The sequence below is a fragment of the Mastomys coucha genome, unplaced genomic scaffold (assembly GCF_008632895.1).
Source record: "Mastomys coucha isolate ucsf_1 unplaced genomic scaffold, UCSF_Mcou_1 pScaffold14, whole genome shotgun sequence".
Lineage (NCBI taxonomy): Eukaryota > Metazoa > Chordata > Mammalia > Rodentia > Muridae > Mastomys > Mastomys coucha.
In genome coordinates, this window is record NW_022196896.1 from 117,586,074 (window position 1) to 117,613,117 (window position 27,044).

At 49.1% G+C, this 27,044-nt stretch overlaps 2 protein-coding genes across 8 annotated transcripts in view; both read right to left on the bottom strand.

The window, feature by feature from the left end:
- Positions 1–27,044, bottom strand: part of Per2 (period circadian regulator 2) — a 750,618-nt gene that overhangs the window by 540,942 nt on the left and 182,632 nt on the right. The gene's annotated exons all lie outside the window — the stretch shown is intronic.
- The window catches only part of Hdac4 (histone deacetylase 4), a 257,625-nt gene that overhangs the window by 15,353 nt on the left and 215,228 nt on the right, over positions 1–27,044 (bottom strand). For all 7 annotated transcript variants that reach the window (XM_031368438.1, XM_031368437.1, XM_031368434.1 and 4 more), the window contains 8 exons: positions 23,809–23,855; positions 20,522–20,629; positions 18,436–18,491; positions 17,360–17,447; positions 15,002–15,121; positions 14,227–14,324; positions 6,590–6,708; positions 5,019–5,152 (listed from right to left, as the gene is read on the bottom strand). In XM_031368438.1, coding sequence (XP_031224298.1) covers positions 5,019–5,152; positions 6,590–6,708; positions 14,227–14,324; positions 15,002–15,121; positions 17,360–17,447; positions 18,436–18,491; positions 20,522–20,629; positions 23,809–23,855 — 770 coding nt within the window. The remainder of the gene's footprint in view (positions 1–5,018; positions 5,153–6,589; positions 6,709–14,226; positions 14,325–15,001; positions 15,122–17,359; positions 17,448–18,435; positions 18,492–20,521; positions 20,630–23,808; positions 23,856–27,044) is intronic.

Consider the following 27,044-nt stretch of genomic DNA (forward strand, 5'->3'; position numbering starts at 1 on the left):
GTAAGAAAGCTCACATGGTACCAATGTCAAATGTGGCAACAGCCTGACAGGAAGCAGTGGGCCCTCAGCTGGAGCCACTTCAGCCTGTTACACATAACGAGTAAGCACAACTCCTCTTCATGTTTGCCAGGTCTTTCCATGTTTGTATTTTATAGCACAGGAGTCTCAAGATGACAAGAGGCCAAACTCATGGAGGAACACCCTTAAACATCTCGTTTTACATCTTCCTCCTCAACATCCTCCAGCTCTGGGATTGGGCTGAAGTGATATGGGGCTATGAACCCTGAACTGTCACAGAAGGATCAACAATACATGCTAGCCTTCAGAACATCTCTCACATGAGATAGTCTTTGCCACCGTCCTTGTCCCACCTTCTGTGGAAGGCCATGGGAGTCCTCCTGCCTGGCTGTACACAGTGGATGGCATTCTCAGTATGCACAGGCATTCATGGAGGGCTCCACACAGCCTGTTTAACAAACAGCATGCACACCTGGCATGGCTTCCACTGTGGCTGTGAGTGGAACTACTCTGAACTGGTTCCCAGCAGCCATGCTGATCCCTAAGAGACACCCACACGCAGTGCAGAAGCCCAGACCCGTACAGATGGCCACTCAGTGCCTCCTCTGGCAGTAGAGCTCACAGCAGGCCATCACTATTACCCACAGCTGGCTGCCCAGCATGTACTTGCCAGACTGCCCAATAGACTGTCTATCAGCCTTCATCAAAGGCTTCAGGGCAGACTGCGGTTCTGTCCAACTTTTGTGCATCCATGAAATTTTTAAACAGTGCTTGATAAAACTAGTGCTTTTTTTTCCCCCCAAGAAGCACAAATGTATGAGGAATGACAGGTCTGGGGTAAAAGCCAAGCTCTTTATTGTAACTTAAAGTACAGAGTACTGAACACCAGCAAAGGCTGGATATACACATATTTGAACTATGGCAAAGGCAAGAATGGCCTGGGATTCCAAAGGCACAGGGTTCTATCTGGGGTGGGGAAACCCACAAGCCAGAGAGAAGGACATCTGAAATTAAAATGAATACTGTCTGTGACAAAGGACAACTGTCAGGATGAGAGAGTTAGCTGTCCTCCATCCCACCTCCCTAGAGCCCCAACTAGCTACTGTGAGCCTCCACAGGACAGAGCCAGTCTACTAGGTGGATCTAGACCCTACTTTTTAAGTGCAGCTCACCTCTCTCTGCATGACAGCTCCAGCCACACATTTGTGGGCCTTACCCTGAGCCCTAGCTCATCTCCTAGGTTTGCCACTGGCATGTAGCCTGAGGGGGTTGCTAGGTCCCTCATGTGGTAGACACACAGAGCTCAGTTACTCTACTCTTGACCAGAGACACCAGCCTGCCAGCCCTACAAGACTGTATGTAGCCTGTGTCTTACTCTTGCTTGTGACTCATGAATGTCACTGGAGACTTCTGAATAATTTACTATTCTGTAGTGCTTGGTTGGAGATGGGTACATTTAGTAAACATCTGTAAGCATCTGCTTTGAGTCATAACCATCTTCCCCTAGAACATGCAGTTTCATTTGTAGGTTCCTGGGGTCGGGGGTTGAGGGTGCAGGAGTCCAGGACCTGCTTCAACAGCACTTTTTCCTGGTGTGTGTGTGTGCACGCATGCACATGAGTGTCTGCATGTATCCTAGAGCCTCATTCTCAATACCTCCTCAAGAAGAAGCATTTGAGTGATAGGCTCCCTTCCTTTCCATTGGCCATTAGCAAAAAATATGGCTAGCTCAGTAGTGCTAGCTTCCTGCTGATCTGATTCTGAACCTGGACTGGGGGTCTGTGTTCAACCCTCTATGACTGTACCTCCTGTTCTGTTCCTCTGCTGTCTTGTTGGTTGAAGTACCCAAGAACCAAGGTACCTGCCTAATATGGTTAGGACTGTACTTCCAGCTGGTCTCTCTCCTGAGCAACATTTCAAACTTCCTTCAACATGGGGACAGGGTCATAGCTCTGGCTTCTCTTCTTGCCTTCTTCAGTGTGAAACAATCAGCTGCAGGCTGAGTCTCCTCCCTTCCCTGAAGCTCAGGAATTCAGACAGATCCTTCATGTATGTGCCTCCTCCCCATTTCCTTCTCTGTTGCATCCTAGCTTTTTGAGCTCAGCCTCTCCATGTTGTTCTTCCAGCTATCTCCTAGTTACCCTGCCTTTGGCATGCCTTGTCCTTTCACACTATCTAGTCCATCTCCTCTCTTGGGATATACACGGAATGACACCAAGATGTGCAAGAGTCCTCCATTGAGCCACAGACCCCTGAGCAGTGCCCATGTCTCTGAACTCCAGTTCCCAGCTTCCCACAGTCAGGTCAGTACACCGCAGGGAACCTAGGCTTAGCTGCCATCCCTAGGCTTCTTGTAGCACTGAGTGCAGTTGCAAGGTGCCACTATGCCAGTGCTCTGAGCCCACCCATGAGCATCTGGCTTCTCCAATTCCCTTAGACCAGGAGTCACACAGTAGGAAAATATCCTGTGTGCTCCCCGTTGTCTTTTCTGTAAGAAAAAATGTCTAAAGGTAAATGGTGTGTGTGTGTGTGTGTGTGTGTGTGTGTGTGTATGTACGTGTATATGTATATATAAAAATAAATAATTCTTGGAAAATAATGCCAATTAGTCTGGTGGCCATTTCACATTTAGGATTACAGGGAAGTCAGTGGGAGCAAACTCTGCTGGCCAGGAAGGGTTGAGGACACTTGTGGCTGACTGCTGTCTCTGACCCGCCTTCTCAAGTACCTGATCTTTGTTCGAGTTTAGATGGTTTTCTCTCATGCCAGCTACAATGGAGGGCAGAGAGGCTTGGCATCCATGAGACCAGGGAGTGGGGGCTCAGTGTTTGGTCAGTGTACTCAGGGCTTGATGAAAAGACTTGGCTGAGATGTACACCCACTTCTGATGAAGGAACATCTCATCAGTGGCATGGGACAGAGTTGTAGTGAGGCGTAACTAGTAGGGTTTCTCTTGTAATGGTGTCCACGGGGATGGGGGGTGCAGAGAAGGGGGAGAAGGAATATGGTATTTAGTTCTAGAAGCTTACAAGCCATAAATAGTGAGGCAGCAATTTCACTCTCCTCTCCAATTCTCTGCTGTCTTAGAACGAAACTTGCAGAGCACACTACACAGATGATGCACTTAACTATGGGTCTGGTATTCTGTGAACTTCTGACAACTTCCTTCAAGAGCAATCCTGATCTCTGGACCAACCTTGAGCTGGCAGGTGTTGGTCTTAATTAAGAGCTATCTAGACCCTGGCCTACATGGTGGGGACAGCAGTTTCATAAGCCCTGAAGAGCAGGTGCAGCAGGGGCCGCAGACCTCAGAGCTGCTGATTCACTTGCCACTATAATCCCGAAGCTGAGGGACTTGTATGTGACACCTGAGGTCAGTCTGAGATGCCAGAGGGTACAGACCCAGAAGCCTCTGGGACACAGGCTCCAATATTGAGCTCCTCATTCTGGGCTCACTCCTTTCTAGCATCTAAACACCAGTCATAGGGAATCAATGTGAGCAAGACAAGACCTATGAAGCAAGAACCACATGCAGACATTGGGTAACAAATACACATACCAGCCAGAAAGGCCTAGACTAGTGGTTCTCAACCTAAGGGTCGTGACCCAGGGTTGCGGGGGTGGTGGTGGAGGGGGGGCTGAATGGCCCTTTCACAGGGGCCACCTATAACCATTGGAAAACAGATTGATGTTACGATTTATAACAGTAGTAAAGATAACAGTTATGAAGTAGCAATGAAAATAACTTTATGGTTGGGGGGGTCATCACAATCTGAGGAACTACATAAAAGAGTTCCTTTAATACAGTATGCAGAAGGTTGAGAACCATTGGCCTAGACAGATTTAGATTTGGGATTCTTCAATGAAGGTTGTGTGTCAGTTGTACCACACGCATTAGGGGCTCCCAGGGTTATGTGACAACTTCACCTTCATTCTAACCTGAAGCTGTACTGGGTCTGTTGGGTGCAGCTATAGACACAAGGAGCTAGCCATTCAAGAGAGGTCTACATAGCAAAGCAGGAGGGAACACACGTGGTGCTCACTCTACTTTAGCCCTCAAGAGTTTTATGTGACTGACTGTACTGGCTAGTTTTTTGTGTCAACTTGACACAGGCTGGAGTTACCACAGAAGGGAGCTTCAGTTGGGGAAGTGCCTCCATGAGACCCAGCTGTGGGGCATTTTCTCAATTAGTGATCAAGGGGGTAGGGCCCCTTGTGGGTGGTGCCATCCCTGGGCTTGAGGTCTTGGGTTCTATAAGAGAGCAGGCTGAGCAAGCCAGCAAGGAACATCCCTCCATGGCCTCTGCATCAGCTCCTGCTTCCTGACCTGCTTGAGTTCCAGTCCTGACTTCCTTTGTGATGAACAGCAATGTGGAAGTAAGCCAAATAAACCCTTTCCTCCCCAACTTGCTTCATGGTCATGATGTTTGTGCAGGAATAGAAACCCTGACTAAGACACTGACCCACTGAAGACTACTGTGTAGGCCAATGTCCCAATTCTGCCCAGCAGTACTAGTGGGGCAGTGCAGAACCCTAACCTAAGCATTGCTCCTGAATGCACAAGGTAAATGATAGCCGAGTAAAGAGGTCCCAGCCCAGCCCTAAGCTAAAAACTCAGCTTGAGCATGCTGACTCCACTCAAGCCCACAGACAAAAACTCAGAGAAACCTGACCACACTGCAGACTTCAGGAGTAACATGAGGCCTAGCCAGCACGTTATCCTTGACATGAGTGAAACAGTAAGGGAAAATGTGCTGCAGCGAGCACCTCTGCATCCTGGGCCCACTGTGTCCCTTCTGCTCATCTCCTAGCCAAAGTCAGACCTCTTACCTGGGCTGGGATCTAGCTGCAGCCTAATGCTGGGTGAGCTGCCCACTCAGGTAGAGAGCTCCCATCTGAGCTCTCTGCAGTAGAGAGGGTGCCTCCTCCCACCTGAGCTCTCTGCAGTAGCCTTTTGCCTGTGGTGAGGCACATCCTGCAGGACCCTGCCCACTCCATACCTCATTTCCCAGCAGAGCAGAGACGCAGGCTTCAGAAGCATCACAGATGGCTGTCAGGTCATGGCCTCCCTCAAGGGCCAGCACAATCCGGCCACCAGCTAAGCCCATCAGCTGTTTGGTCAAGTACCCGAAACCTGAAAAGGCAGAAGGACACGTGAGCGGAGAGCCCCAGATATTCCCCTCAGCACCCCTATAAACACAGGGGCTGAAACGTCATCTTCATTAACCAAGGCCGGTTTAACATGACCATTACTTTGGCTTTTGGATTGTATCTTCATCTGACTGACTGAATTTTGGTTTCAGTGCTGTATGTTCCCCATCTAAGGCTTTGCACTACCTGCCTTCCTGGGCATTTGGTATGCTGTGTACATACATATACAAGTGGAAGGCAGCATGCCCATGACAATGCTGTGTGCGGCCACGGAGCTTTCCCACATCCATTCTGGCTATCTGTATCCATCTAGAGTCACACAGTCTTCTCTGTTTTCATAGCCAACTGCCAGCACATCACTTGCTGGGCATGGGGATTCTATGCATAGCCAGACAGGCTGATGTAGGTTAGGCACTAGGAAAGCCCTAGTAACAGCCCACTCACCAGACCAGATTCAGGTCCACACTAGGCTTTATCTTCTGCTTGCTGTGAGAAGCTAGTGGGCAAAATTGATGGCAAACCCACGTGTCTCTGATGGAAACACTGATACTGGCTTTGGGGTTACAGAGACTGTGGTACATGGGTACTCTGTGCCCCTGTGGGACCCCACAACAGGAGCAATGACAGCAGGAGAGAGGCACTGACAACCCTAAAAGCCAACTCCTGTCTCATTATTCCTTTGCTGGGTCTACATCATCCACCATGGTGAAGCTGAGAGACAGGCTACCCTCTGTGAGTAGATGCACTGATGGGCAGAGAGGAGAGCAGGTCCAGGATGCCAGGACCTTGACTGAGGAAGGCACTCATGCATGGTTTCAGGACTCTAGGCTTCCTGTTGCCTCTGCTTAGCATGGATGGGTGACACAGCCAGACTACCATGTGACCCAAAGGGTTACAGATGGACAGGTGACAGCCAGCCAGGCCATTGTGTGACCCAAGGGGCTACAGCCCAGAGGCCTTCCTTATCTTCTCTGTGTGGGGCAGCAGAGCAGAAGGTAAGGCCAGAGGCAAGCTCTTCCATGGAAAGAGCAGCAACTCTATGACATAAGGCCTCTTAGCTGGCTCCTTCTCCAGCTCTAAAGCCTAGAAAGATGAGATGGCCTACTCTAGCAGAGAAGAAAACTCAGCACCAAGCACATGTCAGCCAGGCAGGACTGGAGGAGAGTTCATGCCCACAGTACAGCTGACAGAACTGGTGCATGCCCTTGTGAATTTGAGGCTCTTTTGAGTTTCTGTCCTAAGGGTAGAACTTGTGACTTTCAACTCTCAGCCTCCTGCTGCTCAGGGATTGCTGATGACTGTTTGCACTTTCATGCTGTAAGAAATGCAAGTGAGATCCCTCCTACTGCCTCACAGAGAACACAAACAATTATGATGTGAGGAGACATGAAAGTGGGACAGGTAAACTCTGGTGACTTACATTTGGCAGAGAGATTGTACCCTCCAAGAGGTGTGGGGTGGCCCTCCACAGCATCGAAGCCTGATGACACCAGTACCATATCTGGGGCAAACTCATTTGCGATTGGCATGACCACCGTTCTGCAAAGGACAAGAGAAGGCATCACTGGATCAGTGAAGGACGTGGGATGTGGAAGACTGTAGCTGTCAAATGCATTGTTCTTTGAAGCTTGTGGCACAGTGGGCCAAGATCTGATGGCTCCAGTGGAACTGGAAAGAAATCTATGCAAACACTCCCCTTATCCAGAACGAGCAGGACATGCTTTCCAGGGCTCTCATTTAAGAAAGGCGCATTGAGATGATTAGTACCGATGTCAACATGGTGGAATCTAGAATCATCTTGGAGACAGTCTACTGAGCATGCCCATGATGAATTATTTAGGTTACATCAGCTACTGGGCTAAGGACCGTTAAGTAAGGCTGACACCATCCCACAAATTGGGGCCCTGGACTGCCAAGCAAGCTGACACCCGCATGCCCTTCTTCCCTGTTTCCTGACTGTAAATGCATCATGAGCTCATGCCTCAAGCTCCTGCTGCTGACTTTTTTGGCCATGACACCCTTGAACTGTGAACCAAAACACACCCTTCCTTCCTTACGCTGCTTCGTCCCAGGAACATAGGAAGTAATCAGGTCTACACAATGCTGAGAAGACACAGGCCCTGGCTAGCTTTCTGCAGTCCTTATACAGGCTTTCCACCTACTTTACAGAGATCTGTGCCCATAATCAATGGCCATCTATGTTTGTGTGAAAGTGAATTAAAGAGGAAAGGTGACTCCTAGAATGGCAACAGGGGAAACTGATTTCACAGTTAAGAGAACTGTGTGAACACGAGCACCAACATGAGCACCACCGAGGAGTTCAATGGGCAAGCCATCCACCTCTCAGCACGAGACCCATCAGCCACGGCCAAGCCATGGGGCAGGGCCACAAAGAGTCCAGCCTCAGACATTGCTTCATTAGATGAGGAGCGGTCAACGCCAACTTTTCCTTTTGGGGGCCAGCAGGGACCCTGAGAGGGAGATATTTGTTCTAGCAGGAGTGTTCTACACTCCTGCAGCAGATGAGGAAGGTGGTTGTGTTGTCTGGTCATGTGATTTCACAGGTAGGGCTGTGAACCTGTTGGGGCACTTGGCATCTTTCTGGGCTACTGTTTGTGAAGCTGCCTCACCTGATCTGTCCCACTTAGAAGACAACGAATTCTGTCTCATATCCTTTCTAGCACATGTGGTGGGCCTTTATCAACTGTGTGCATGCAGGAACACACAGGAACGAAAGACAGATGCACTATGGTTCCTCCTACCATGCACTCAACTGCCAAAATAATGATCAACCCCACTTTCTCCCTCCTTCAACCTCTCCTACCTATCACAATTAGTAAAGTACCAACTCTAGCTAAAACACTCATGACCCAGTGGGACCAATTCAGGAGTGATTCTAGGTCACACCTCAGCTGTCAGTCCCCCTGGCTTCAGGGTGGTGGAATACGGTCTGTCTGTGCTGGAGCTCCCAGAGACAGCTTAGATAGAGAAAGGCAGAGTAAAGTGGTGTGGTGTGGCCTTCCATGCTACCTCAGTTGGCTTGGCTCCTACACAATATACATACTCAAGCCCAGGTAACTGGAGCCTACACAGGCATTTCAGAGCACAGTGGGCCACTGTGGAGGGCTGGGCTTCTGCTGCTCTGGAGGGGTACAATCTAGTGTCTGCTGGAATTGTTTGTTTTAGGCCGAAGGGACTTTCCAAAAACCTGCCTGCACCTTGGGGCCCTGTGGACCAATGTTAGAGTGCAGGGCACGTCCAGCTAAAGGGTGCCAACAAACTTGCAAAAGTCTGGGCAGGAAATCTTTTAGTCTTGGGTGAGAGAGGGTACAGATGCCCCATGGTGTCAAAGCAGCAACCACAGATGATGAGGAAAGATGCAAACTGGTGGATTCCACACAGGGGCTGTAGCTGCAGATCTCTGCCCTGGACTCATCTGTATGATGTCATATTTTTCAGTGAAGGACCTTGACCTTAGACTACATAGCTGTCAGTGTGCTCTGCAGCAACAGAGGCACACTGAACTGCCATTTCATTGGTACAAAGCATTTAAGTGAGCATTTACCTAGTGCATATACTGCAATTTGTCTAGAAACATGCCACAATGGTCAGGAGCAAGTTCATGTTGTAGTCAGTCACAGGGTAGAGAGTGCCATTGGATCCTTTGGCTTCTGTGTGACTGACAGCATTGCATGCCATGGGCTTGTCTTCCTAGGGCATGGTCTACAGGCCTCTCTGAGTCTTGGGTCTTCCTTGGGGGCATGAGATGCTGAACTGACAAGATGTCTAGACAGTGGTTGTCATACTATCATCCCAAGGAGACAACACTACTCAGTGAAGACATTGTCATAGAACTCCTGTCTTCAGAATAATAGAAGCTATCATGGTTTTGACAGGGATTTTAATGTCAACCCAATTTCTTTCCAGTAGAACCACAGCTGTTTGTCCCAACTGTGCCATGTGCTAAGCACTCCAGCAAGTGCACATGGAGGGCTTTAGTACTTAGCTTTGAAGTACAGCTGAGCTATTTAACATCTAATTACCTGCCCCAAAGAATGTTCTGCTAAAATCACTATTAAACGGAGCTCATACCAAGAGTGCTGTTGCTTACAATTGCTGTGTGTTACGGTCCAGAAGCCAACTAAAATGAAACGTAAACTATCCCCCAGGCTGGAGCCAAAGTGGCCCCTGTATATAGCAGCAGTAGATGTTAGCAGATGCACAATCTCTGAATGTCTCAGGTTTGGGGTCTTCTCAGCTGACTTTGAAAACGTGCTGAAGCTAGGATAACTGACCATGGCCCTGAATGTAAGGTATGTGTCGAGGGTGTCTCCAGCATCCACCTGTGACACCATAGGTATGTCTTTGCTCCTTGTTGGAAGATGGCTTTTAAATTCTGTGTATCAGCTGGACACTTCCTGCTGCACTGTGGATGTGCCTCCTACCCAGGACCTTGTAGGTAAGAATGTCAAAGAATGTCCCTTTTTAACTGGTGTTCTAGGAAAATGGGAGACTGAGTTTACATTTTACTTCCCAAAATAACTTCTGAAAGCATCAACCCTGTTTCTGAAATAGAAGATGAAATATTTGTTGTGGGTCTCCTCACCGTCCTTTTATACATTTATGTGTATGTTTGTAAGTTTGAGACTGAGGGCAGGGAGGCAAAGCTTCCTAAGACAGATCAATTCAGCATCTGCCTGAAAGAAGGAGAAATAAGTCAAGGTGGGCAGAGTTCTGAGAGGGCTGGAAATGTGGCCAGAGTTCATCCCTTGCTGTGGGGAGAGAAAGAGGAATAAGGGCCCCATAGGTACTCAGATGCAGAATACAGTGGCTTCTCTGAGGTGACCACAGCATGTGGAGTGATCCTATGTATGCTGTGTGACACCTGTTGTGTGATAAATGTCTCTTCTGCACCTTAGGCAACCTTCATTACCAGTACTGTCGTGGGCCCTGCTTTCACACCAACCACCCCACCTCTGCAGCCCGTGGCATGTGGGCTCTCATGCACAGGTACAGTCCCAAGGATACATGCCCACATCTGTTTGCACTGTGCCTTGCTTGGTGAAAGGTGGGGCTGTTGTACCAGGAAGAGATGCAGGCCCAAACTGCATTTCACAGAGAACCTGTTCATTGCTAGTCACATGGAAAGGCCAATACCAGGCATAATCTAGGGGTTCACAGCTACATATCCTATGTCTTATTAGAGGGCAGAACGCACACAGGAGACATCCCTGAAATGCACACTAAGAAAGGGCCTCAACAACGAGGTTCCCCCCACATGAGAGCAGGTGTCCCTAGCTCCTGCGCTTTAGGAGCCCCAGAGCACCAACTGGGGAGAGCCACTGAACTTCTCTCTTTAACTTAGTCTAGGCTGATGGCTGCCCCAGCAGGGGACAACAACCTGTGTCTCCCCACCCAGTCCTGTCACCACTCAGGGGTTAATGTCAAGCAGTCAAGCTACCAAGGTCTGCTCTCTATCCTGACACCCTGCTTTCACTCTGATTACCACCTGCTCACTATGGCAGGCCTACTCCAAACCACCTAGGCTGGCAGCCCCTTATTTGAGAGCTTGCCTTTTCCTCCACAGGCTTCTTCTAGTTTTCAGTACTTCCTCCTACTCATCTAAACTAGGGGGAAAAAACTCAAACGGACTATGTGTTTGGTGTATCCTCACACTGGCAAAGACTTGGAGTCATGAGAAGCTCTTCTGGCCTCAACTGGTCTGACTTTCTCTCTGATCCAGCTCCAGTCTCTAAGGAACCACAGAGGGGCCTCACTGCATTACACCTAAAGCATTCTGTCCCAATACACCAAGCCTATCTTCCCTAGATTACTAGATGCCAACTCAGACCTTTCTAGAGAGATCTCCCCAGCTAGAAGTCTCTGCTATATACACATCTGCTCTCTGACTCTCGTCTAGTGCTGCTCAACCTCCTGCAAGTAAGGGTGTTGGAAATCACAGTGCCCACACTCATATCAGCCTCCGTTCCTCGCGATTTCATGGCGTGCTATTAATGAGGTAGTCTCACCCTCTAGCCGTCTTTTCTGTTGGGTTTGTCCACTCAAACATGCTTTGTCCTGGGACCAGGTCTTTCACCACAGTAGACAGAGCACTTAGTATTTAGCAGAGAGGAACCATAAACAGCACCCGCCAGGATCAAGGTGAACAGGCAACTTCTTTGGGGATGATCTTTTCCCCATAATGCTTGGCCTGGTCCTCACCTCTGGGGGCTTCTGAGGCCTCCTGGTGGTTGAGAGCCAATCTCTGCATCACAGTTGTAAATAAACTTTATCCCTGGTTTCTCTTTGGGGCCAAGCAGATCAAGAGAGGTTGCTGACTCACTGGACTTCCAATGCTGAGCTTTGTGCTTCTTGTGTCTTGACTTCTAAGACCACCACCACTGACTGTATTTGCTGAAATTCTATCTAAGGAAGCAGTGGGGTGTCTGATGAACTGAACTACCTCTATAAAGGTAGTTGATGGTTTGACCAACTCTCTTCATAGTGAGTGCCTGTCTCTCAGACATGAAGGCATGCAGAGGGCAGAGGTGACTACAGCTGGTACCAGCAGAGTGTCTTCACAGGGACAATGTGTCATCTTACTACTACTACCCGAATAGCTCTTTGGAAAAGGCCCCAACAGCAGCAGGCTGTAGACAGGAATGAGGACTGAAGGGCCCTGGGCGTTCTAGTCTCAGGCCAGTGTCTCCTCGGTGAGAAATTATGGATGGCCCTCAGAACACCACACTGCTGACATCTTTGCTAAGCTTCCTGATGACACATGACTGTGTTACTGCAGACAGGTCCAGGAGGCTAAGGACAGTGTATTACTGTGCCTCCCAGCCTGTGGTGCTCTGACTGAGCTCCGACAACTTCAAAGCTGTGTCTGGCTTGGGGCCTGGTTTGAATTACGGTTTCTTTTCTCTCATAAGTCTCTAAGCCTGAGGAGAAAGTGCCCGTTACTTCTGGATCTCATTAGGGGCAATTTTCTTATCTTTTCTTCATCGGAGCCTTGATCCCCTGAGAATGTGACCTGGCAGGAGAGGGCTCTGAAGAACAAGGTGCTGCCTTTGAGGCATGCCTTGTCCCAAGGGGCCCCAAAGGCGGAGAATGAAGAAGAAAGGGAGAATGAGCCTCTGACCCCCTTTTCCCCACCTGATGCCCAGGGAACTATAAATTGTGAACTTCAAAGTGCTACTTTACATTAAAATCAATAATAAAAAAAAAAAAGACAACCTGAAACAATTTCCCTTTTCAAAGAAGCGATTGAAGCTTTAGAAGGAGCCCTTGGTAGGGGATTATCATTCATACACTTTGCCAAACGTTAGACAGATGTCAGGGTGACTGAGGAAGGAGGCTCACCTCAAAGGCTGGCCAGGAAGGTCAGACACTTCAGATACCTGGGCAGGGACACCAGGGATCAGATTCGGGGCCCAGGACCACAGAACTGAAGGCACACTCAAGAAATTCCCCCTGTGAAGCACAAGGCCTGGGGTTGAGGGCCGGCCCAGTCACTTGGCTGCAAGGACTCATCAAGAGTATTATCTTCTTTCTGTACCAGAGCCACCAGGAGGCCTTCACAGGCCCTGACCTGCCAACAGCATCCACTCAGAAATATAAGGTCACTAACTGGGCAATGATTCTCTCTCACCACAGGTACCTCAGCTCTCCAGTGCTGTGTGTGGAGAGAGCCAGGCTTCAGTGTTACTGGGTGAGTGCATGACACTCCTGGTTCTTAGGCTCAGCTTTCATGGACTTTCCAGTGTTTGGGGGAAGTTTTCAAGTGAGGTGAGCACAGATCAGTGGCCCAACCAAAGGGATCAGAGGAGAGAGGCAGGTCACGGTCAGCACGAAGCTTCTAAGGCCTGAGTGATGCCTGCCTGCACCTAGCCAACAGCTGAACCTTTGTAATCATGTCACTTCTAGGAACTGCTGATGGGCTAGTCGACTCACAACCACTCAGCCAGGACTTTACCATACTGGATCCCAACCACCTTTCCAATGGGAAGTGGGCCTAGGAAACTATTTCAAAATGAGCAAGCAGATGCTGGGAAGTGCCCTGAGACTGGCACTACAGTTACCGAGCACACAGTAAGTCCATAAACTTTACAGACACATTTCACTAACTAGGGGCATATACACCCGCATACAAACACACACACTTGCTCACACCTCCAGAGATCTATGTCTTATGGCATATACACAGCAATAGACATACACAGGGACACACACACACACACACACACACACACACACACACACACACAGAGAGAGAGAGAGAGAGAGAGAGAGAGAGAGAGAGAGAGAGAGAAAGAGAGATACACATAAAGCCATATACATAGTACCATGCAGGGTCACACAGACACATGGACATATATCTACATGCACACAAGACCTGTACATAGGTTCTTCATATGAATAGAGGTCAAGACATGATCCTAGAATTACAGAAGAGGCAGAGAAGACCCCTGGAGGTCCGATGACATTCTCATCCACAATACAGAAAAAAAAAAGTGCCTTTTGAGACCCAAGACCCCTCAGGCCATGAAGGCCCTGGAACCGCTCCTGGGCTATGGCTGATTTGCCTGCAGCCTCCACAGTATACAGCAGCTGGGGAAGGCTGCCATGGTAACACAGGAGGAAAGTGGCAGGCCCAGCCATCTACTGTTGGCTGCAGTCTGGCCTGATGGAACACTGTGGAGGACGGAAGTCAGTATTTTGTAAAAAGCAGCCACCTTGCAGCCAGTGTGAGGGACCACAGCAGCACAGACGATGTGGTGTGACGGATCATTCTCCTTCATTGATTTCTACTTTCTTTTCACAAAGAGTTTGTGGAAGAATGAGCAGGGAATGAGATTTTTTCATCCTCAGTTCCCAGTGACTCATGGACACTCTCCAGCAGATCAGAAGCCTTCCCTTTCCCACACCTCCCCATTTTCCCACTGGGGCCCAACAGGCTCTCAGGGAAGGGAGTTCCTAATAGAAGTGAGGCAGTACAATGATTAATCCCAGAGTCCCCAGCAGGGTGGGCTGCCCCAGACTCAGTGGGACACTTACCTGAAGGCCGCCAGGTACTCGGCATCTCCCATGGGAGGTTCCAGGCCACCCGTGAAAGCCATGTTGACATTGAAACCCACGCCTGGCCCTGTGCCCACCTGTGGCCACAAGGAGAGAAACTGTCACCAACTCTGAAGAGAATACATACTTGAACTAGGGTGTGTTGGGCTGTTGTGCTCACGGGGATAGCCATGTGTCCCGTGTATTTGTGTATGATCTCACCAGTGAAGCTGGCTACCAGTGCCAGACACTGTCGTCAGTGGGACAGTTTTCACAGGGCTGCAGCTACTCACAGGCCCTGAACTAGGAGTATCTACTGAGAGGCAGAAGTGACTCTACTGTGGGACCATCTTCAGATGGCAAGCTCTGTGTCCCTGGGCCGACCAGGTAGTACCAGATGCCAGAGGACAGAAGGACATGAGTATGCTGCCTAAGGATGCACCCTAACAACTGTGACTGGGGTACCACCACAAGGTGCAGAGAAGCAGGTGTCCTGGAGGAGCAGTACAGCAACTTTCCTTTGTGTGTGTTTTGCTCGCTCTGAATGAAACTAGAAATGGTGTGAAGATGCTCACTAAACTGACAAAATTCTGGCCTAAATTATGCCCAGCATAACCCAGGCTAGCATTTTCTGGCAGGGCAGCCTGAGGTATAACAAGTGTGAAGTGGCAGAAACAGGGTCTGCACCTGCCCGGCTCTGCTGGTAGCTGTGGTATCTGGCTCCAAGATGGCTTGTTCTTCCAGATGCTCACCAAGTTCCACACACTCCACATACCTCATCTGGTGCTCCACTTCCTGGGAAGAAGTTGCCATCGTCATAGCGGTGCAGGGACATGTAGAGAACATTGGGGTCATTGTAGAAGGCCTGCTGGGTCCCATTCCCATGGTGCACATCCTGAGAGAACAAGAGAACTGGCTCAGGGAGGATCAGGCCTTGAGTACGGGCCTCACCATCCATATGTGCCCTTACTTCTGAGCAGCATCTCCTTCTTGTCGAACACCCTGGAATCATTGGCCAGGCTCACATCTCATGGTCAGGTGCAGGGTTGCATGTGGCATTATAGAAACGGGGAGGCAAGAGTCTGAGTAACTCTGAGCCCCACAGTGCAGTCCTTGCTTCTAGCTGAGCTGAGGCTGCTATTTCAAACAAAGCCATCTGAATAATCTTCCCTCCTGCCTTTTTTGTGGTAAGTGAGCCATTTCCTAAGGATAATCACTAGCTGTGGGTTGGCTACTTACAGGCACATCACAAAGGGCAGCTGTTCTCAACCTGTGGGTTTCAACCCCTTTGGGGCTGCATATCAGAGATCCTGCATATCAGATATTTACATTACGATTCATAACAGTAGCAAAATTACAATTATGAAGGAGTGACAAAAATAATTTTATAATTAGTGGTCACAACATAAGAACTGCATTAAAGGGCTGTAGCATTAGAAAGATTGAGAATCACTGACATAGGATATGTGGCAGTTGAACCTAGGTGGTCATGAGTGACTCCCCACCCTGAAATGAAAATGACCAGCTCTTTTCTTAAGACTTGATGCCCATTTATCAAGAGATGGCTTTGGCTTCTGCCAGGCTGGTGGCCACAGTTGTGGGCTATAGGACTTAGGTTCCAGGATGGGAAGGCCAGGTGGCCTTGGGCTGCATTGCTCGCTCGTTCCCTCTCTCTCTCTCCTTCTCGCTCTCTCTCTCTCCCTCTTTTTCCATATACACAGAGAGAGGGAGAGAGAGAGAAAGAGACAGAGAGAGGGAGGGAGAGAGAGAGAGAGAGAGAGAGAGAGAGAGAGAGAGAGAGAGAGAGAAAGAGAGAGAGAAAGAGAGAGAAAGAGGAAAGCTTTCTTTTTTACAGGGTCATCTGTGCTCAGTGTAGGATGTGGATGCATGGCCACTCACAAACACAAGAGCCCTTCATCTCATGCACCAGGTCCCTGTTGGCAGGAGGAATCATGGGTAACACTGTACAGTAAGTGGATGGGTACTGTAAATGAATCATAGCAGTATCTCTGCGTGTTACCATCATGCATTTTAATATAAAGTGTGGCCCTGGGGAGCATGTCCTGCAGCCCTAGGAAAGCAAGACTGTTTATGTGGGTCACCTGCTGACTTAGTTGTTCCCAGAGCATAATTGTCATGTCTATGTTGCCACCAACTGCATGGCACTTCTGGGTTTTTTGCCCACTTCTCTCCTGTTCCCAAGGAAGGGCCAGGATGTAGGAGGGCCAGGATGCAGGAGGGCCAGGTTCTCCGGTGTGTAGAAAACTACACGGCCTTCCCTGCCTTGCTCAGGCCCTGTTCCGGATCCAAGCTGACTTGTTTTTCTGGTTTATATTTTGTTGAAATCCAAATGCTATCCCAACCTGATGTGGGTTTAGTATAAAGTATGTTATTAGTACTAAAGAGTTTCTCTGTGCAGGCATATTAGAACCACTGGTTTCATACAGCTTTTCACATAGCATACAATTCTGCAGAACAGGGCCACCGAGCATGCATGCCCTGAAGACCACTTCTCTCAGCTAGGAGCAGGGTGATCCAGGCCTGGCAGAAGCCCAGGCTGCCTCTTTTCCTGGTGTTTGTAGCTTGTGGCACTTAGGCACTGTGACTAAGGAGTGCTGACAGGCACACCCCAAAGTCTACTCATGGAACAGTGACATATAGCTTAACTCTCAGAGAAAAATCAGCCACTCCATAGTGGGGTTGTAAGAAGTTGTGTTCATTCAGGAAGATGAAGGCTTAGTCATGGGCGTGGGGTGAGTTTCAGCTAGTGCAAGTATGCAGCCTAGGTCCATGTCCCCAGGTCAGAGGATACAGAAAGGCTGAATAAGACTTTCAACCTTCCAGCTTCCTGAGAGACACTGAGGACCAGCCATTGTGGCCATCCTCACTGTGGGCATTATCCTGGCATGCCAGAGCCCTTGACGTTAGGATCAGCTGGCCCAAGTCTTGAGACCAATTTCTAATGGATGCAGGCTTTGCTTCTCTGATCTTTCAGACTGCTTCCAGAGAGCTCAGTTCCCCAGTTCCATGTATCAATAGAGGTCAAGGCCCAATGCTCACTCAGGCTGTCCACTGGGGAGACAGGTGGGCATGCATGCTCTTCCCAGAACTGGCTAGGGAGGCATCCACTCACCCAGTCTACAATGAGGATCTTGCTCACATTCAGCCTCTGCTGGAGAAGTTTGGCTGCAACTGCCACGGAGTTAAAGTAGCAGAAACCCCTGCAGAAGAGACACATAGTTACTGCTTTTACACCATACACAGCAGAGCATTGTCTAAAGTCCCTATGAGGGTCCAGGGGAAGGCCAGCTGGTTCTTCTGGGGACCTCAAGTGATGCTGGTGACAGACCAACAGACAGATTATAGGCACAGGAAGCCACACTAAATATACATATGCCATAGATTCACAAGCACAGAAGCACATGTACCACGTAAGATCCATCCATCAGACACACACACTACCCTCCACAGATGCACATGTACACATTGATGTATGAGCACACACAGATGCACACGTACACATTAATGTATGAGCACACACCACAGAAGACATCTACCCACCACAGACAGCCTCCTCCAACCCAAGATACACACACAGGCATACTTAAGTGTACAGACCTTAAGACACCCACCTACAGACACAACAAACAGGTATGCACAAACACACATGCAAACAGCACAAATATACAGACACATATCCATGTATCAGATAGATGCACACACACATACACACACTGAATACATATAGAAACACTGTTAATTGCTAATATTGATTAACTTGACAGGCTCTAGAATTATCTAGGAAATATCTATTTGGGATTATCTAATTGGGTCAGCCTCTGGGGAAGGCTCTGAACAATTATCTTGCTTAGGTTAAAAAGGTGGTAAAACCCATCAAAAATGTGAATGGTACTATTCCTGTGGGCCAGAGACCTGAACCATCACCATGCACATCTCTGGCATGGCCTCCCTGGTGCCACTCTCATTTTTACCACTTGAACCACCTCTTTGTTACACTCAATGGGGGAAGCTAACAGGCAGCAGTGCCCATACCCTAATTCTAACTGCGTGGGCCTCAAGTCACATGTCTACCTTGGCTGTGTGGGCAGAGGACACAAAGCAATGAACCCTGGGTGATGTGCACAAGGCCACTCAGATGCCTACCCAGCCCTGTTACCCATGCTTTAATCAGCCTGCTTGCCCACTTACATGGGTGTGCTCTCCTCGGCATGGTGTCCTGGGGGACGAACCACAGCAAAGCCATTCTGCAGATGACAGCAGACAGTGGGAAACAGTGAGGAAAGACATTTCTTATTCACAAGAAAGTCACTCAATTCAGAATTCACAGAAGGGTGTGGTTTCCATTACTGCTGGTCCCATGAAATGGATGGGGATGGGGTTAGCTGAGCCTTGTCTTGCAGGAAGTCTGGCTCCATTTTTAAGGGATCTGACCTGAGGACAGATGGTAGACCCTTGGTTTTATTTTCAAGTGGCTATGGGTCAGGGCTGCCATGGAGGAGGTGTGGGCCAGGGTCCGGGATAGTCTTGTTGCCTGTTGCTCACCAGCAGACAAGGATACAAGTGAAAGAAAGCTGGGTATGGTGATGAATGCTACAATCCCAGCAGGAGGATCAGGAGCTTGAGGCCACTCTCAGCTATACTGTGAGCTGGAGGCTAGCTTGGCTAAATGAGAACTTGTTTTCTCATCCTCTAAAAAAAATAAAGAATGCTCATATAGGGTGCTGCTGGATCCATGGCATACCTCAAGAAGGTCTTGGGTTCACCTCTATCCTGATTGCAGCTTAGGGGTTGGGGGTGGGGGGGGGAGACAGCTCACATAGCACTCAACTCTACTTCTACCCAGAAGCACTATAGAGCTGGCACTGGATGGCATGGTTACATAGCATACTCCCCATTGCTCATACTTTACAGACCCACTGGGGCTGCTCCTGAAAAAACACTCAGTAGGCCTCTGACTCTTCACCAGTACTAAGAAGTGGTCAACTTTTAACTGAGCTCAAAACTTCTGACTACTGACAAGGCTAAGCTGGCTCCTTAGGACAGGACATGGCACTGGGTAGGCTGAGAAGCAGATCTGAAAGAGATGCTACCTTGTGATGCTCAGCAATGCCAACTCACTTCCTCAGTCCTGTGTCTGCACTCTGCAGAGTCCTGGGCAATGGCTTCTAGCAAGCAGTTAGGTCTAACTGGGGTCTGACATGCCCAAGATTCTACTTGCCTCTTGTACCGAGCAGACAACTGTGTGGATGGTGCTGAGCAGAAGCTGAGCATGGCATGAAGACACAGCAGCACTCACAAAGAGCATGAACTCCCAAGGGGCATTTCCTCATGAACATCCTCATGAAAAACTTCCACCGTCAGGCCCCCACCGTTTAGCATACTGCGGTGAATAGGAAGATAGTGTGGTGGTCCTGAGTAAGGCCACGTATGGGCTAGCTCCGGGAAGCGTCCTTGCATATGTCATTGTGAGCTGAGACTGTCCCTCTTTTCTCTGGGATACCCATTTTCTTTGTAATGATGAGATTATTTCCGGCCTTCCAACTTGGGCAGATCTAAGCCACTTCTCATGTAGATAAGGCTATTTACTTCTGGGAACAAGGTGGGCAGGAGCTGCCAATGATGGGGCTCGGCCTTCACAGCTGCCTGCCCCTATGCACACGAAAGGGACCCTGGCACGGGAAGGCATTTGATTTCTGCTAGGATTCAGTGTGCTGGGATCTGGGGCCTTAACTTTCCTGCTGCTGCCTGGTTTAGTAAACATCCTGTGGGTCAGACAACCTACACAAGTAGGAGGCCAACAGGGTCAACACTGCACCCACTGGCTTTCAAGATCTGCCACACGCCAATACTGGCACAGGTCAGAGAAGTATCCAGTTTCCCACTAAGATCACAAGATACTCTCTTTTGACCGTCTTACCCCAGTGTTTCTCCACCAGTTCACATTGTTTTAAGGCAGGTGTGAATCCAGCAGCCATGCACTATGTTAGCTGCTGCTGTTATTTTAGAATAAGTATTCTGAAAATGTCTCATGTTAATTTCAATACTGCTGATACTGAGGAGATGGGATCTGTGAACAAAAGCTTGCTAGGCTCTTCAACAACTGGGAAGGTAAAGGGCTCCAAAGATCCATCTTGGAACATGAACAATATATATTTTTTCTGGCACGGGAATGTCCACACCATCCCAGACAGAAGTTTCCTGCACCAATCCTTTCTAGCTCCTCACTAGAGGGTGGACCTTCCTTGTGTAGTCCAGCTCCACTGTACTGACTGACCTTTAGCTCTCCCGTGGCCACCTTGAAGACCAGCTCCACTACACAGCCTACGGCCAGGCGGGCTGCCCCAGATGAGTGCACCTCATTCCATATGGTGTCGCTATCCACCTGTGGAGAAAACACTCCTCCAGTGAGCTGTCACAGATTTCTTTTTGGTATGTGCTAAAACAGTACACACAGAAATAAAAGCAAGTGACCAGAAATACCATGTTGTACCCATCTGTAACATCCCTTTCCTTTCAATTTGCTCGAACAGACCTGGGCTGACAGTGAGCATCCTAGCCTACCGACCTCCTTACTTTGTAAAATGGGATATGCTAACGATCAGAAAATGAAATGGAACAAACTATAGTGAGCGGCTCTGTTACGTGTAGAATTTAACTGCAAGCCTACTAAGGACTGAGAGCAGTTACATGAGACCGGAACAGGAGGTGTAAAAAAGAACTATCAGGTCTGTCCCGGGTGACAGAAAGGGTAGCTTCCACTCAAAAAAGCAAGCAGGACCAACCATTTGTCTACTTACTGGCTTGGGCAAAGGAGACCACATTACAATTTTTTAAATCACATTTGTATGTGTGTGTCCATGTGTGCACATGCACATGTGTGTGCTGGGAATCCTCCATGTCTAGCCTGGGCCTTCAACACCATCTGTTAACTGACAGATACTGATCATCAGTAGGGAGGAGCAACTCTTTCTAGCTTTTCCACAAGCTTCCCTCTCAGAGATAGATGATTTAAAATTCTTCTCTATGGGTGAAGACATTGCTCAAGTGGGTACCTAGCATGGGCTATGTTCTTTAAATAGCTCCCAAATGTCAAAGGAATGCCTGCTCAGAGGCCTCACTATCCAAGCGGAGACACTGGCTTGTAGTCCTATGCAGTCCAGCTCTGCTTGGAGAATCACATCTTTACTATTGGCTCATTATAATATCAAAGGTGACAAGCAGACACTCTACCAGCTGCCTTGTGACCCCCAGGGGGCAGCAGTGTCCTGGGCAGCCCAGCAGTGTCCAGGCCAGGCTGGAGGCTACAAGCTCAGTGAGCATTTCATTCCCAAATGTGAAGAAAAAGCCTGGCTTTATTTTATTTTTCTTTTTATATTTTTGGTGGTTGGAGAGACAGCCATGGATGCTGGGAACCGAACTCTTATATTTTTGGTTGGGGGCCTACTTTTTAACTGCGGAGCCATCTCTCCAGCCTAAGCCTGGGCTTATCAAAGAGCATGCCTAAGACATGAGGAAGGGATTTCGCATGACATGTGCCAGCTCTTCCAGGACTCTCTGTAGACTGTACTTTGTGGGCATCACAAGTGTCTGTGACCTGGCCAAGCCCCTTTCTGCACAGAGGGAGGAATAGACCCTTGGACAACCACCACTGCAGGACTCTAGGCTGCCGCCATGGTAAGATGCTCCTGCTGCTTTGCCCCTACTTCTGTCTTCCAGCTGCTTCCCTTGCAGTGGTGCTGAGGGGTGGACCTGTTTAGTCAGGGTGGTGCTGCTAACGGGAACGAGAGGAAAGTGCTTTATGGGAAGTACAGAGGAAATGAAATTGAATACTGACAATGGAGCATGTGGCAAATCTGGGTGAGCCCTGGGAATAAGGGGGCTCAAGCTGCAGTTGGAGGAGGTAGACACCAGCAGAGTCCAGACCACATTCCCAGGAAGGGTTGGGGCAGGGGCAAAAAGTCACAAACACTGGTCTCTACCAGTCTCAAGTTCACAATAATGAGTGAACAAAACACAAGAGTTTTTATTTGGTTTGGAAAAAAAAAGACCAAAACTATTTCAAACTTTTACTTAACAGAGCTAATAAGGATTGAGTTTTAACTCAATATGATGGAATCGGCAATGGAACGCTGCTTCCAGGAACAGAGGAGCCTGCCCTTGGGTCCCCACTCCTCACCCCACACCGTCTCAGTTCTCCCACAGCATCTGCACTGTTCTTTCTGACACCTCAGTGGGTGAAAGCGGGGAGGCTGGAAACCCTGGGAGGAAAACTGAGTCCATAGCTATAGCAGAGACCCAGAGTCCACTATGACAGTGCTTCTAGGCTGCCTTGCTGACTCTGGGCCTATCCAAAAGACCTGAAGATCCTAACTCCCTTCTGTAGGCTAGGCACCATGGGTTCCCCTCACATCTGCTCAGAGCGTCTGTACTCATTTGGCATGCCCACTGGACCTCAGATCTGGGGTTAGTTGTGTAGGAGTCTGCCTGGATTCAACCCCTAGGTCTGAGCTTGCATTTAGTTTTCATTTGCAAATTATAAATGCTGCGTTGCACAGGACCCTCTGGCTGCAGGGCAGTGCAAATCCAAATCTTTTCAAGTTGGGCCAAAAATTTGCCCTGAATTAAGAGATTGCAGCCTATTTACAATACAAAACAAAAGAACTCCAGGAGAGCTTGGTGGTAGTATGAATAGATGCCATCGATTCTCTTTCTGACGGGGCAATTTTCAAAGCAGCGATTTCTGTAAAGACTCAGGAAGAAAACAATTTTGTTTCATTTCCATAACAGAATCCAGACCTCAGCTTCACCCCACAACCTGTGATCAAACACAGCACAGGTTTTGCTAGAACAAGTTTGTCCATGTGCTGACCCAAAACACCGAGGTGCGGTTGTGACTCTGAAGGTCAGAAGAGCAGACAGGAGGCTTGGTCCCACTCTCTTATCCCTCTGCCTCCTGAGGCCAGTTTGGTGGCAGAAGCTAAGGCTGTCTACACAGGTGGAGTAAGTAGGTGCCTTGACGGCCACCTAGTTCTTTGCCATCTGTGTGTCTCAGTCTGTTCTCCAAGTGACTAGCTACTCGTATCACCTGGTTATAGAAATGCAAGGCCACCATAAACCAGAGAACATCTTACAAATGTCATCTGACCCATGGATGCTCTGGTCACTGCACGGAAAACTGTGTGGAGTACAAACTAGCCAGTGGCAAGAAAAGTCCACGGTTCCCGACGAAGCCTCTGTGGCCTGTATGCGAGGCATGCAGCATGGCTGGGGATGCAGGCCATGAGGCACAGTGGACATGAGGTGCACAAGGGCTTCGGTGTAGCAAGAGATATTGTTAGACAACCTTCCCCAAAGAAAGGTGCCTGAGTTTGGTGAAAACAAAAAAAAAGCTCTCAGTTCTCAGTTCCTTTGAAGCCCCAGATGGCCCCGCCTACCCCATAGTACTGTTTATGGAAAACACCTGGCAGCCATTACCCACTCGAGAGCAAGGCAGTGATTTCTGTGAGCACTGGGACCCTGAGAACAAACAGGACATTATGTACACATTAAAGAAATGCTTACCCCAACACCACCACAAGGAAGCCTGACAAACACGGAGGTCAGAGAGCCTGTGGGGAGAAGGACAGGGTCAAAAGGTCAGGGTAGCAATGGCTCGGTGAGTGCCCAGTCCACAGATCGTGGCTCTTAGAGTCTCCCAGGCTCTGCTGCAAGGCTCTACTACCAGGTAGCAAGGGCAAGGAGAGTGGCTCTGCCAGAGGCTGAGAGGAAGTAGCTTTTTTATGGTTAGGCATCCACAGGAGGTGGAAGTGAGCCCCTGAGGAGTTGGCATAGCCTTGCACCCTTCAGACACCATGCTGCCCATAGTTCTTGTGGGTAAGGGAGCTTGTATGTACCTGACAGTGTTCCTATTACAGAACCTCTTCTGTTGAGGGCTGGCAGATCTGGGAGTTAGGGGAGGATGGTTGTGTCTACACATCTGGCTGGAGTTCTAAGCATGGATCTGAGTAAACTCATCCACTCCTGGCCTGCACCTAAATGCACTGAGCCAGTATGCACAGTGCAGGAACAAGGACATACTTGCATATTTCTTGCTACTATGAGTCCTCAAATTCACACTGAGGCAACAGCACTATGTGGCCTTCCACTTCCTGTTGTTTCTTGAAGGCTTGGGCGCTTGGTTCCTACCTGGGCCAGTTTTTTACTACCCCTGCCATTCTGCCTTGAAGGGGCAAACACCCACAGCCGAGGTCCAGGGCTTGGTCCTCATTTGTATATAAAGACATGGAATGCAGAACAGGAACATTAACTGCCTTTCCTTCAGTGACAGGTGGGCAACAAATAAAATGTTTTGAGCTTTGCATACATAGGTTCTCGCAGCAGAGGGGAATCTCCTTGGGGATAAGAGTTGGCCAGGTAGGGGATGGAGAGCTCCTCTGCCCAGACACTGAGACTTCCTTCAGGAAATTCATACTGGTTATGTGGCAGCCAGGGCTATGGACGTGTATTTCCCTTTGAAATTATAGCCAACACTGTGTGTGTTATAGATGTCAATCACCGGAATACTGCCATGCTCATAATCCAGCCAGCAAAAAAGGGAAAGGGGACTTTGTCATATATTAAGCACAGAAAGCACTTGAGTAGGAGGCAGGGCAATGTACACCACGAGGATGAGCTTGGGGTCTATTGTCAGCTTTCCTCAAGAGTCCCTGTTCTAGACTGATTATCTTTCATGCCAGCTTAGGCCACGGTCTAGCTCTAGTTGCTGGTGGTTTGGGGTCACAACCATTTCAATCAGGCTGCACAATGTGCCTGAAGTCTAGCCTTAAGGACCATGTCTACTCACAGCAGATGGGTGTGGATGAGGCAAGAGAGACACAGACTGCCTTCTGTAACTCACTTCCTGGGAGCCAGACTTGTAGAGGTCTGCTTTGCCTGCCCTACAGTCACCCCAGCCAGGCTCTCTCCTCCAGCATTGCTGGGAGGCCCCTCCTTGTTTCTAGGGATGGCATCCGGCCCATCACACCTGCCACTCACTTCAGTCCATGTGGAATGGCACATCAGTGAAGAACTACAAAGGGTCTTTGTACACAGCAGAGAAATGTGTGGATTGGAAAAGGAAAGAAAAGCACAGCAGTATTTAAACATCTAATTAGGGCTACGTTAACAGAGCTTGGGATAACTGCTATTAAATGCTTCAAGTGTAAGTCTGCGGTGAGGACACTGGAGAGACTTAAACATGGGTCTTGAGGGTTAGGTGGTGATGGTCCAGGTACTTTCTGCTGTGTCAATCTGCAAAGCTTAGCAGTAAGGAAAAGGACAGTGAGCGTATGGGTACAAGTTGCGCCCAATGACAAAGGTGTAGCAACAGAGTCCATCACATAGCTGCTGGGATGCTGGGATGAGTACAGGGTGTAGGGCATGGGGAAAATATTCTAAAAAAGAAAGAAACCCAGGCAGAAATGGGCCTCAGTAGAGTGGTGCTGGCTGAAGCTGAGGAGTAGTGCTCACGTCCTACGCCCTGCACAGAACACATCTGTCCCACAGGGTCCACATCTAGTTCCACGCATGTTCTGGTTTGAAACTAGCTTAAAATTCAGAAAATTCTCATAGGTAACTTTGGTGGGTTGAGAAAGGGATGGCTGAGGAATGGCATGTGTCCAGGAGAACACTTGTCTAGTTGCGTCTGTCCTGCTCCTGTGAGGTGGAACCTGTCTGTCAACTCTAACTGAAGAAGTCCCATCTTGGGCAAAGCTCCTGCCTCACTCTGAGATCTACCTCTCCTGTCTGGGGCTCATGTGCAGGATAGTGGGCTATAGAGGGCAAAACAGAAGGTGTGGCCTGAAGAGTAAAAGCCCTGGAAGACCAACCATGACCCTGTATCCAGCCTGGGTTAGAAGCACACAGCACCTGGACCACACATCCCAGGCTACTCTGACTTTCCCATTGGGCCACAGGGCTGCTCTCTGGCTGCCGAGCAGCTTTCACCTTCATCACATCGAGGCTGGCAGTGTCCCCCAGTGGTTGAAAAAGAACGCTAAGGAATGGAACTCCTAGGCTGCAAATGGCCTGTCCCTCCGGTTTATTTGGCAGCCCAGCTGGGTGGCAGCAACAGGAGAGAAGCAGGGCACACCCTACTTCTCTGTGGAGCGCCCTGTGCCATGCCTTACTATTCGCTCTTAAGATTTTCCCATTGCTGCCTGCCATGGTCTAATTCCTGGGATCCATGTAATCTGGCAAGAGGCGCCCTGAAATTCTAGCATAAACCCACCCTACTCCTCCTTGGTACTACTGCTAGACCAGGCACCACAACAGAGGGCTCTGTGTGAGCACAGCATCAAGAGTTTGGAGGACACAGTCTGCTGGGAGTCCTCACTGGCAGGGTTCTTTGGACTGGCTGAGCGCCTGCAGAGGGGTCCCCTGTCTTCTGATTGAGGGTGAAAGCAAGCACACAAAGGGCCCACTAAAGAGGGTAGGAGGGAGACAGACAAGCTTAGTGCAGCCCAAGAACCCCCATTGTGGGGCTATGACCTGAGTCCCAAGGAAGAGACCAGCAGCTCTAGCCCTGTCTGTTTCTATTTTCTGTAGTTCTGGATCACTGCATAAGTCACTGTCTCTGAGTGGTTGGGGTCTGGGGGGTAGGTCAGGCTGGCGATGCAGAGTGCACTCTGGGATTACATAGGGCCCCACAGTCTGTCAAAGCCTACTTTTATTAGATAAAAAGCCCCCGCTGGTGATGCAGGATGAGTCTGCTAGCCAGAACCTGTCCATAGGAGTGTTGACTGATAGGGGCAAGACAC